Source organism: Saccostrea cucullata, unplaced genomic scaffold (genome assembly GCF_032062105.1).
Source record: "Saccostrea cucullata isolate Sc308-1 unplaced genomic scaffold, CSIRO_AGI_Scuc_v1 ctg391, whole genome shotgun sequence".
Lineage (NCBI taxonomy): Eukaryota > Metazoa > Mollusca > Bivalvia > Ostreida > Ostreidae > Saccostrea > Saccostrea cuccullata.
In genome coordinates this window covers 199,466-211,574 of record NW_026938695.1, presented here as the reverse complement: position 1 = coordinate 211,574, position 12,109 = coordinate 199,466, and the positions used below count along the sequence as shown (strand labels likewise).

At 32.3% G+C, this 12,109-nt stretch overlaps 1 protein-coding gene across 1 annotated transcript; it reads right to left on the bottom strand.

Annotated features, from left to right (window-relative positions):
- Window positions 1–876: 876 nt before the first annotated feature.
- On the bottom strand, window positions 877–10,888 carry LOC134250976 (papilin-like). The gene is made up of 7 exons (XM_062733342.1): window positions 10,804–10,888; window positions 9,645–10,040; window positions 6,058–6,420; window positions 2,158–2,630; window positions 1,826–2,006; window positions 1,466–1,557; window positions 877–1,099 (listed from the first exon to the last, which is right to left on the bottom strand). Exons 1-7 carry the CDS (start codon window positions 10,862–10,864, stop codon window positions 953–955), a joined length of 1,713 nt encoding a protein of 570 aa, XP_062589326.1. The 5' UTR covers window positions 10,865–10,888; the 3' UTR covers window positions 877–952.
- Between the last annotated feature and the right edge of the window lie 1,221 nt (window positions 10,889–12,109).

The following is a 12,109-nucleotide window of genomic DNA, read 5'->3' as shown; positions in this document are numbered from 1 at the left end:
TAAGGAAGAATTCTTGTCATATTTATTGTTCTCATAAATTAATGACATTTTCACATATTAAAGAAGACAAATAATGAAGATCCCATTGAGATAACATTGGGTTGTTTTGGGGGATATGTGTAGCTCAGAAATTGCTTAACATACGGCACAACTCTGTCAAAAGCATAGTCACCGCTAGATTTCAATTTCAGTTTCCCATTTCTATTCAAAGTTGTACAATTATAGGGAGATATGTGAAATGTGATCTTTAAATTCCTCTCATCAAATATATTGTATATATATTTGTATATGCAAATATACTTTGAATATTTGATGAAGACATAAACCAGATACGAAATCCCTCGGAAGGTCCCTAACGTATTAGTAAATTTAGCCTTTAACAAGAACCCTTTTGTAATAATGTTCTAAAAGAAAACGTGAAATATTTTGGCCTTTTTTATCGAATGACACGAATGTTTCTTATAGGAGCAAATGGCGGTTGAGACCAGCAAGGAAGGTAAGCCTTTAACAAGTTTTGGAACCCTTTTGTAATTTTTATGTTTGAAAAGCTATATATTTCGTGAATCTATTAATATAAGGCCTTTTTTATCGTATCACACAACGAATGTTCTTATATGAATCTTCAGCAAATGGCTTTTTCGTATTTACTGGAGGAGTGTCCTTTGGCCAGCATGTTATCTCCCTTGTTGGAGGAATGCTTGATTCCTCCATGGCACTTGATCCCATCTCTGATGTTTTGGAGAATCGTGTTTGTTATTCTACTATCTTAATTGAACTTTTTAGGTTGACTACTGTTCGTAAACTCTATATATTACATGGTATAAATGAAGCACAACATTTTTTTAAAGATCTTTACCTAAGTTAATATAAGGGCATTGCAAAACATAACATGTACCATCAGGTGAAGAATCATATAAATTTATTATTCACACTAGTTAAATATAGTTCATGTTTATTCATGAATCTTCAGACTGATCAAGGTTGGTTCTTTTTCGTATTTACTGGAAGAATGTCCTTTGTTTGAATTACTTCCCTTGTCATCCCATGCCATTGTTATCTCCCTTGCTGGAGGAATGCTTGAGATCACCGGTAGATGGCTCTGTATTTGAAGCAGGATAACTTATACCCAGTCAGTTGTAAATCATCCAACACTTGATGTATAACGTTTGACGTCATAATAGGCACAGAAGTAAAGCATTTAGGAGAAAACCATTTATAAACTACAAATAAAACGTAAATGTTTCATCGGTGGGGTAATTTCGTTACATAATTATTTGAACATCTGTTATGAAATTTACTAACTACAACGTGTAAGTAGCATTTTTTATGTAAAGGGTGTAAAAGGGCAGTTTATTTATAGTTTGACTCAAAGCACAATTTTACATGCTGACCTGTATTTTGTTCGTAAATTTTATGGTTTTTCCAATATAACCAACAATGCATAGCAGTTGTAAAGGAATGTTACCTTTTTCTTATATTTCCAATAAAGGTAAAACATAACACCTGCCATTGCTATTGATGCTAACATTGCTCCAAGAGCAGGTAGAAGGGCGGAATCTGAAATAATTGTAATAATTATGTTTTTATTGCATGTAGTTTACGCCTGAACAAATTGAAAGTAAACAGGAAGAAGATTTTTTGAAAAATAGGTGTTAATTATCATAAAGAACAAAAAGGCGCCTTTTTTTTTAAAAACATAACAGACTTTTATAAATCATCGTTAATGATCATTCAAGAATAAGTAAAACATGAAAACAAATTAAAAAAAAAACTAGTTGACCTTATTTCTTATTAGAATTTTCAATGTCTTTTTTAGAATAAATACCTTCACTACTTTTATTGCTGTTTTCATTATTTCTGATGTTTGATGACGAAGAAGCATTCACAAATGTTCTATTTATAGAAGGTGGCGTTTGATTGGAAATCCCAGTCGGTGTTTGGGTAGAAACTCCAGTTGATGGTTGATATGAAATCCTAGATGTACCACCTGACGCCTCTGTAGAAACCTATTTGAAAAAGATAGAGTTTTCTGAAATTTAAGTATTATACAGTGTATCAGCATGCGTTTAACAAACTCATTTAACGGTAAACTTGATTTCTGGTTTAATTAAATTGCATTTGATATTTTACTTTGAAAAAGAGTGAGATCGTATTTACTGCAGAATTGGATAATAAATCAGGTGATGGTGACGAGAAAACAATAGACTCCGTCGAATATTCTGAACTGTTGATTGTTGATTCCTGATTTCTTGTATAAAATGTTGATTCTGAGCTTTTGGTTGTTGATATTCCTGTAGATTCTGAACTTTTGGTCCTTGCTTCCTTGGTCACTCTATCAGATGTGGATTCAGCAGAACTTGGTAATTCCGTTATTGACCCTAATGAACTGCCGACGAGAGTCGTCCCGCTGATTGACGTCACCACTTCTGTGGTCCTCGTTGCATTTGTCAGAGATGGATAATTGGTTGACCAGGCGCTTGTTGTGATGTCAGTAACGGAAGTCAAAAGTGAAACTGATGTCGTCTGGTTAGAGCTAATTGCCGGATTCAGTATGGTGAAGTTGTCATTACATGAGATAGTTGGTGTCGAATTCTGGCAGATCACCGTTAACAGCTCTGATGAATTAGTGGCTATTGAAATTAAAAAGATTCACAGTTAAAAGATCTTTTAAAATAAGTATCGTACCTAGAAATGCTCCGTTTTACAACTGTATATTCCATTTCTGTATAAGATGGTGCATTTTGATTATGACACCTACATTTTTGTCCTGGGCATCGAATGCACGATTTCTTTACCTAGTGGATAGATTGTTTACATTCCAAAAATCGTATATCGATCGAGGAATCATGATGTCATAAATGGAAAGAAATGGTTGAAGATTTTTAATATTGGAGATATAATCAAGGAGTGTTTTAAGTTTTGTGTGTTATTGGTGTTTAAATCACACAGACTTGTCACGTAAGCATAATTATTTCAATTTTTGAATTTCTCGCTGCCCCATACGTATCTTGTATTTTTTCTAACGTCGCTGAAGCCTAATTTGTGACGTCACGTTAGCGCGAGTTTTTTCTTGTATATTTCTACGCGTGAGTTTACACGAAAATGGAATTGAAATCAATTTCACAGTTGGATTAGCAGAAAAACACAACGAATGTAAATATATAGAATTGAAAAGAGGTACTGAAATATGAATTGATTTGTCCATCCCTGGCCTTAGACTTATAGAAGCCACAAATATTGTTAGTTTTTTTCTTGTTAGTTAATACTGCACGTTCATTTGTCCAACAATTGTATCTACAATTCATTTGTAGACCATGTCTTTACAGAAAGTAATAAACTTCACCTTTAAAAGATAGTTGCAATCAAACTGCGTCATACAGTAAGGAAAAAGCTTCAATTATCCTTCATGGTATTCGTTGATTTAAGTCAGGCATGAAAATGGAATGTATCCGTGTTAACTCAGAAATAACAGAAACAAAGCTTATATAAAATTGTCATTAAAAACCTTATAAAATAATAAAGCTAATTTTTTATTTTGTCCCTTAAAGAATAATGATATGGGTTTTTTTTGTTTTTAGTTTGATTCGTTTGTCAGAACTGAGATTGCAATGTTTTATTTCTATGTTGTTAATCATAACCATGGTTATTTGAAGGATATACATAATTATCTTTTTTTTCAAAGATATTCAGTATCGAGTTTTGACGTTGAAATATTAATTGGAACCAAATATATTGTATAACATTCGCTCGTCTTGAGTACAATAAACCAGTGCAGTGTAAAATATTAGAACTTAAAACAAAATGTCAAAGAATTGGTTCATGAGCAAACATCTCATAGTAATTTTATACCATCTTTAAAAATACACCGAGTCTATCGTTTCAGTTCCAAAGTGATTTGACTTATTTTCTTTCTTATAAAATTCTTTGATGAATTATAATTTCAAACCGAATCGGAATGGGACGTACTCCCAACAAATGACCAACTTATAACATGATATTTTCCATCCAAGGAGAATGGGATCGAAATTATTTCTTAAAATGTTGGATCATTATTTATACACCGAGTTATCGACGGACGTTTCAGTAATTCCCGTGAACATTTCTGAGTACAAGATACTTATCTTTAAAGTTTTCAAAACTTTGATAGAATTTGTTTTAATTTCAGAAATGTAATGCCAAGGTTAATTCAATATGACTGGACATCGTTAAGTTCCAATTTAAAGGGTAAAATGAAAATATATTTTGAATATTGAAAGTCGCAGTTGTGTCAACTTATGAAATACATCGAGATAACGAAGAGTGTTCAAGATTTAAAAAAGTCAATTGAACTACACATATCAGGAGCAGAGCAAACATTGAACTCTAAAACATCAAAAGCAGGACAGGATCAGGGTCCGTGGAAGAATGAACATCCTTTTCCAACCGTTCACACCTTCCGTGTACTCCTTGCTATGATCAGTTTTACAACTATACGTAAATCTTTCTTTTAAATTTCTTGTTAATTCATACTGTGAATCACCTTTATTTGTTGAGAATTGTATCTATGTACATTTGATTTGTCGTCTATTTCTTTTCAGTAAACGCATGCAAATAATTAGCTTAACCTTAAAAAGTACATGAAATTTTCTGCACGATAAGAGAATTATGGAACTTAATTAATATATTGTAATAAAACCTCCATTATGTAGCCTTAATTCACTTGCGATTTTTTCACATATTTCCTTAAAATAACAGAAAAAGTAAATGAAGATAAGCATTTTAAAACAATTTTCTTGCTTAGTAAATTTTCAATGCCAGAAAAATCACTTTTTATTAGTGCAGAAAGGTCAAATAATTGATTATGCGAAGCCATTTGAAACTTTTTCCCTAGTCATAAATTTTAAGTGCCTTTTTATAAGCAAACTTAGAATTTTAAACTATCGTTTCATTTCATAAATAATTGGATATATTTCTCTTTCTCATAAAATTGCTTGATGAAGTAAATTTTAAAAAATTTCATTTTTAATTAAGACACAAATTTCAGTGCAAAAGGAGGTCATATTAAATTTTTTAAAAGATTGACCATTATCAGGATTATTTACAAACCAAATTTTTTAATTTGAATTTTAATTAAGCTATGTATGTAGAAACTAAAAATATACTTGGCAAAAAAAGCTTAAGACTTTAAATATCAGGATTTGTATTGAAAGAATGAACTTTTGAGCTTTAAAAATGTTTGTTATCTCCATAGATTTCTTTTTTTTTTGGCCATACCAAAGCATAATTCTCAGAAAAAAAATCCCGAGTTTTCTCTGACCTTTTAAAAATAATTATTTTGTTTCTTTTTACTTCTCTGCACGAAGTCAATCTTCATGATAAGCGTGTGAAATTCTTCAATATTTACATTTCCTGATGTCTTTCCTTTTATGACAATACAAATTAAATTGACATTCAATTTTCAATGACTTGCAGTCTGTCACATGATCAGACTTAAAGCAAATAGAGCAAGACATTTGGAAAATCTAGATTGTGACGTCATGTGACGTCGTCATGTTGCATTTCAATAACAAAGTCTAAATAGTGCATTTTGTTTGTAATGTGAATAGAAATAAAAATATATATATAAGAAATAAAATATCAAATTTCAGAGTTTCATTGGGATATGACATGAAGTCGGTCACGTGGTCAAATTCTATAACGCCCGAAGAGCGTTATAGTAAATTTGATCACGTGACTGACTTCATGTCATATCCCAATGACACTGTAAAAAAATATCTTATTTCTTAAGTAACGCGTGATATTGTATATGCAAAAGGGTTAACGTAAATATAGTGTCATATCAGTTAGGATTCCCTGTTCTTACGCGTATACTAATAGTCTATTAAGCTCTCTGCAATCGCCTTAACCTTTTTAAGGAGAGGAGCCGAATTATTTCCGAAATTGGTCTACTTTGAAATACACATATAATATTTTTTTCTTAGCTGTAGTCTTCCTTCATTTAAAATTTTACTATTAGCAATAATATTTCTTACAAACTTAGGCCTCAATTTAACACGAGACTGGAATTTTTATGGATACCTTCGAGATGAATCCAGAATTTTCCCGCCGTTGAGGTATCTGTATTATCTAATCGTAGATCAATGCTGCTGGAATTACTCGTATACAGAGTCGTTCGTGCAAATTTGTTGACGTCATCACATGCAACGTCAGTAGTCATTGCACCATCTGTTATCAGCAATCTTTGTTTACAAACACCAGAATTCTCACTGAACTGCAGATCAAATCCAGTGATACGAACTCTGGAGTTCCCACTTGCAGTGACCTTGCACGATGCACCTGAAGTAGACCCACAAGGTGACATTTCTAACGGATATCCGGCGCTGGATAGGAATATTGACTGTGCTGTAAGTGAGGCATTGCTAATGGAAATGACGTCAGAATCTGAAAAACGACACAATAAAAATTATTATTTTTTATATTAAACTGTCGTTCGTCCCGTCATTTGGGGGGTATTTTTTGATAGGGTTTGCTTTCAGTTATAAGTTTTTAATTTGTGGTTATAATCAATGAAAAGTGTTATTCTTCATTATGTTTTTCTTAACAAAAAAATCCATAATTACATGTATACTAACTTAATTCGCTTGAAGATTCACTTATAATTATCTTCTAGAAGCGAAACCGGTTACGGTAGACTAGTGGAAGAGCGTCGTGATCGGCAGGTCGGAGTTCAATTCTCGTTCGACTGAAACAACAATGGTGACTGTTCCTTTGCCAAGCGCTCGGCATTAAAAGTGAAAGTCACGGACCTTTCGGATATGACCTTAAAAACGTAGGTCCCGTGTCACGTTAGGCGCTGGCACGATAAAGAACCCTCACTGGTCAATGGTCCTGAGTGCCGAGTATAGGTCTAAATTTGAAGCCCTTCATCACATACGGTGACGTCCCTATATGAGTGAAAAATAAAAAAAACAACATACAATCAATCAATCAGTCCATCAGCGAAAATAAAATGAAAGGATATAGTAACGCGCATGTGAGCATGTTTATCAGTAGATGAATTATGCACGCATGTAACCGAAGAGAAAAATCATACTACGCAGCCTAGTCAAAGACTCAACTTATAGCTGGTTCTGATCAAAGAATATCCGGCGGCGCCCGTCTGTCCGTCGTGTGTCGTGCCTTGTAATGCATTTTTTTTTTCAACGTAACCCCCAAATTTCTAAACCACCGTTGCCACTTCACAGGATTAACATTAGATGTTTGAATTTCACAAAGAAACGTTTCACTTCTGGAGGACAGCAAACCCCTCTCGAGACTTTTTCATTCAAATGCAGATATAACCAACTGCCAGTGAAGGGCTGCAAAATTTAACCTTAATTCGGCACTCAGGATTTTGAGCAGTGAGGGTTTTTTGTACCAGCGCCTATTGCGAAACGAGATCTCAGTTTAAACGGTCTCATTCGAAGGAAAAGTCACAAGATCTCGTTGCGGATTTTAACCCGCGATGTACTGTAAGGCAGGGCTCGAGCTGTGATTCGCCATTGTCGCCAATTGCGAATTTTTTTCAAAAGTGGCGAAAAGAAATTCATAAGTGGCGAAAATTATTTTTTTAGATGTACCATGTACAAAATTTATGTAGTCCCGTTTAGCTCCTTTGTTTATTCAATGTACACAGATAAGTCCCTTTGTTTACTTAATTAATCAGTGGCGGATCCAGAAGTTCATGTGGGGGGGTTTTGAGAGCCCAAAGGGCCGAAGGGGGAGGGCATGGGAGGGGGTGTTTTAAAAGGTTCTAAATGGTGCATTTTCCAGTATTTTAGGGGTACTTTTTGTAGCTTTTTAAAAGACCGACCATCACAAATTTTTAATAAAATGTTTTCAATTTAATTTAACTTTAACACAAGACTTTAGACTTTGCTTTAAAAAAATTTATGCAGTTGACTTCAAGTTGTGTTAGTTTACTTTAAATGCACCTACAATTAATTTAGTTCTATGTCAAGCTGACTTCCAAGATACAACTAATGTGCAAATTTTTAAACACTAAAAAAATTAAAAATTGAATTATTTTCAGAATTCCTAACTTGTGCTTTTCAACTTACTTGAGTATATACTGTCAATATGATTTGGAATATAAACACACGTGTACAATTAATGAAATTTCAAACTGTCTTAACTGAAGAAAAAAATTTACATAAACTGGAGAATCTGTCAAAACTAGAGGGGTTTAGCCAACCTGGTTTTGTAAAAAAAATTACATTAATTTAATTTTTAAAACGGTAAAAAAATCTTGAATAATAGTTTATTCATAGTTTAAAATATGCATTTTATCAGCAAAGAATATTACTGAGTAGCACCGTAACTATGCAGTTTTCTGTTGTTGGTACCTAACTACATTGTGACTTCACTAGATGCACAGACTACCCGATGTCTGAGGCACTCTCTCTGTTGATTACCTGTGTATTGTGTGCGTTCAAGCGGAAAGAGATTTCCTGTTACGTAGTGGATGTATATTTCACAGTTGTACAAACAAAGGGTTTATGTTTATTAGAGTCTTATCAATGCAACAAAATGACAAAATGACACTTGTAAAAAAAAAAAATCAATGAGCGGGGGTTTTTCCCGATGAATCCGCCCTTGTTAATGCAGCAGAGGTGTGAAAACTGAAACCTACATGTAGGAAATCACGTCTCGCTTGAACGAACAATGCTGACTAGGTAACTAGCCTGGGGCAATAAAGGGATACAAAATTGCTTGAAATGATATAATTTGGATTAAACAAGGGGGGATAAAGTGTTAATGGGAGAAGAAGTTAATAAATAAAAGATTTTTATCAACAAAATCTGGATCTATGTACATGATGTAGGTCGTTTTTTTTAAACCGAAAGTAGGGAAACATGATGAAAATTGTAAAGAATGGCTTCAAATTTTACCTACTGAAAATTGAAAAATGTGTACATTATTATACCGTTAACTGACAAAGAATTAAACAGAAATTGGTTTGGAAACAGAATTAACTTTAGTTAGTAAATTACACTGAATTATTTACAATGACATGAGCTTGCATATTAAACCCTGGAGTCTCCAAGTTGTTAAAATAAAGTCAAGTTTCAAACCTAATTTTCATTTCTTTTTAATTTACTTCTCTTCACAATTTAATTAATGAAATAATGAAAATTTCTATTTTTAAAAAATGTCATATTTTACTAGGTCTGGAGCCCCCCCCCCCTTCCCAGGTGAAAAAAAATGTAAACAAGAGGACATTTTCTGTCAAGAGTTGGCTGATATCAATACAATATCAAATTAATTGTGTACTTCCAACATTATTATTTTTTTTCTTTTTTTAAATGGATACTACCATAAGCTTTAAACATTACAATTTTGAAACAATGTCTGTGTCAGATAAACATAATAAAAAAAATTGAATAAAAAAAAAAGTGCATTGCATTGTCGAGAAATCAGATGTACGTACTATGCCTTTCCTTAAAGATTGTGTCGCGAAAAGTGGCGAAAAATATTTTCGGTCCAGTGGGAGCCCTGCTGTAAGGTTCAGCTCCTTACTCTGCAACTCTAAAACAAACACTTTAAACAAGTGATGCACCACTCAGGTGCCTAATAAGACTTATTTGACTGTGATAGAATTTTTGATAGGTTTCAAAATTTCTAACCTGGGAGGCAGTTGTACCACATTTTCATGTAATTAGACCTCTCCATGAATATACTGCTGTCACAGACGTCTGTTGTATAGTTCCAGGAGACTTGAACTCCCTGTCCACAGCTCTGACGACCTGAACACCTAGAGTAATGTTCATATTCATGAGGCGCAGCGGTCCCATAATACCTCTTTCCACAATCCTCTGTTTCGTTGACGTAATTGCAACAATATGTTATGTTCCGGTTTGAAGAGTGAGAAGTAACAGGACAGTTCCGGTCCTTTCTTTTAGAATATGTGTAGACGTCATACACATATATCTTTTGTCCTAGTGGACAAGAGGGGTTCAAGTTGTCTTCAAACCCATTACCATAACAGGCCTGGAGTGTGTAGGTTGATAAACATTGTGTCCCTACATAGAGAGAAAAGAAAAATCTTTTTTTCAGATATTTGGAAAATGGTTATTGTCCTTCTCAAGTCCAATTGTTAATTAAACCTTTTTTCAAACATTGAACACAATGAAATATCTCTTAAATAGTTTTGTATTACAAAATTGTTGAATTCCTTATAACGAAATAAAAATTAAGTTATAATGAACTTACTATCCATATTTCAAAATGATTGATGACTTCTTTTTATATATAATTAGCCTTGTTAGAAAAACTTTTCAATAGTTTTAAGAATTCAATTTTTTAAAAAAAAATTCTCGATATAAAAAATTAGTATCAATGTTTAAACTAATCAAAAAGTTATAAATTTAAGTTTATTGAATCGTTGATATTGTTTAAGGGCATTAAAGAAAAGCGTTTAAATAGAGATGCTTTGAAATGATAACAATTTAATAAATTTGACAATTCCCTGTATTAAATTCAAAAATGTTTTTAACAGGTCTAAAATCGCCTTCTAAAATTATTATATTTATAGCATCACAACCAGATATAAGCTTAATAAAACCAAACAATAAGGTTTATATCCTCAAATCTTATTTTGAAATTTTTAAAGGAACCAAAAACAAAATGTTAGTATCTATATAAGATTAATATTTTTAGGACAATTTATTTTCTAACTTTTCATAATTAATATTACTTTTTATTTATATTATTTTTTGAGAAAGAGAGAGGGGGAGTGCGAATATTGTTAAAAGATAACAGATATAAAATGAAATGAAAACTCACCTTGGAAAGTCAAAATGTAAAGAGTTAGAACTATACAGCACCAATTTAAAACTTTTTCCATTTAAAATCCAAATCCAAAGAGGATAAATTAGAATAATAAAAATACTTAAAACTAAAACAAAAGTTAACATGTGAAAATATCATGAATGAATAAGATTTACATATACATATCTTTAACAAGTGTTTTACTTTTTTTTTTTAGCAAGTAAGATTGGCCTATTTTAATTTGTTCATGTATTTAAAAGCCATCAGGTGTGTCCCCATTCACTACTGGTTATAGATAGTACGATAAGTAATATAATACAAGTTCTACACACTTTGATTCTTTTCAATAATTATTACGAAGTAGTGATTGAATACACACCATGGTTAAAACAACAAATGACCGAGGTTTAAAAAACGAAATAAAAACTATTGTGTTGATTACTTCTATTATTTAAAATATTGGTTAGGGGACAATCATAACAAAGAACAGATCAAAATTTCAAACACCTTCAACCTGTCTATCTTGACTCTTTTATCTACTGAAATCATTAATTAACATAAATGTAGTTATACACCTTGTTATAGACAGGTGTTGGATAAATGATGATTAAAACTTTGTTAAAAATTAAAAAGTACCATCCCTATATGCTCTCATGTGTAAAGTTAAAGCGCAAACGTGAACTGTTAACTTTATACTTCATATACCCTATTTGGACTTTCTATAATCTAACTGGTTGCCCTTTATGACATTTTTTGAACTGTGACTGTGTCAACATAATAACGCTAAAGTGTAATTCGGGAGTAGCTTCGTCACGTTTCTTACATAAAAAGTATCAGGTAAAATTCATCAGATCAAAGCGTGACTTTTGGTGAAAAAAAACGTGATTTTGAAAAATTGAATCTTCCAAATTAAAACAAAATAAGTTAAGTGGGAGTTTGGTATAAATAAGCTGATAATCAAATTTATAAGACCTTTGAGAGAGAGAGAGAGAGAGAGAGAGAGAGAGAGAGAGAGAGATCTTTCTGGAAACCCATAAACAATGTATATTTACAGCAACAGAAAATCGACAATAGTCAAGTTTGTTCAAGAAAAGTTCACTTGAGCCCTTGGCTCACTGGTGAGCTAAGATTGCTGATTTTTAGAATATGGGGGTGTTTGTAAATAAGAAAAAATCAACAACCAGGTGTACCATTCAAATTATATGCACATGGTTTCTTTATTTATGAAACATATAAACATAACTAGTTTCTTATTTTTAGATATTTTGTAAACTCTCCTCAGAATCCAAATCAGATATACATCCCTAGCGAGAATCAAAAT

Bases quoted from the DNA above. Each gene is read 5' to 3' on its own strand.
- LOC134250976 (XM_062733342.1), bottom strand. From the start codon at position 10,864: ATGGAAAAAGTTTTAAATTGGTGCTGTATAGTTCTAACTCTTTACATT. The intron at 6,421-9,644 runs GTTAGAAATTTT...GTCGTTTTTCAG, and splicing joins GTGGTACAACTGCCTCCCAG to ATTCTGACGTCATTTCCATT. The intron at 1,558-1,825 runs GTATTTATTCTA...CAATTATTTCAG, and splicing joins CAGCAATAAAAGTAGTGAAG to ATTCCGCCCTTCTACCTGCT.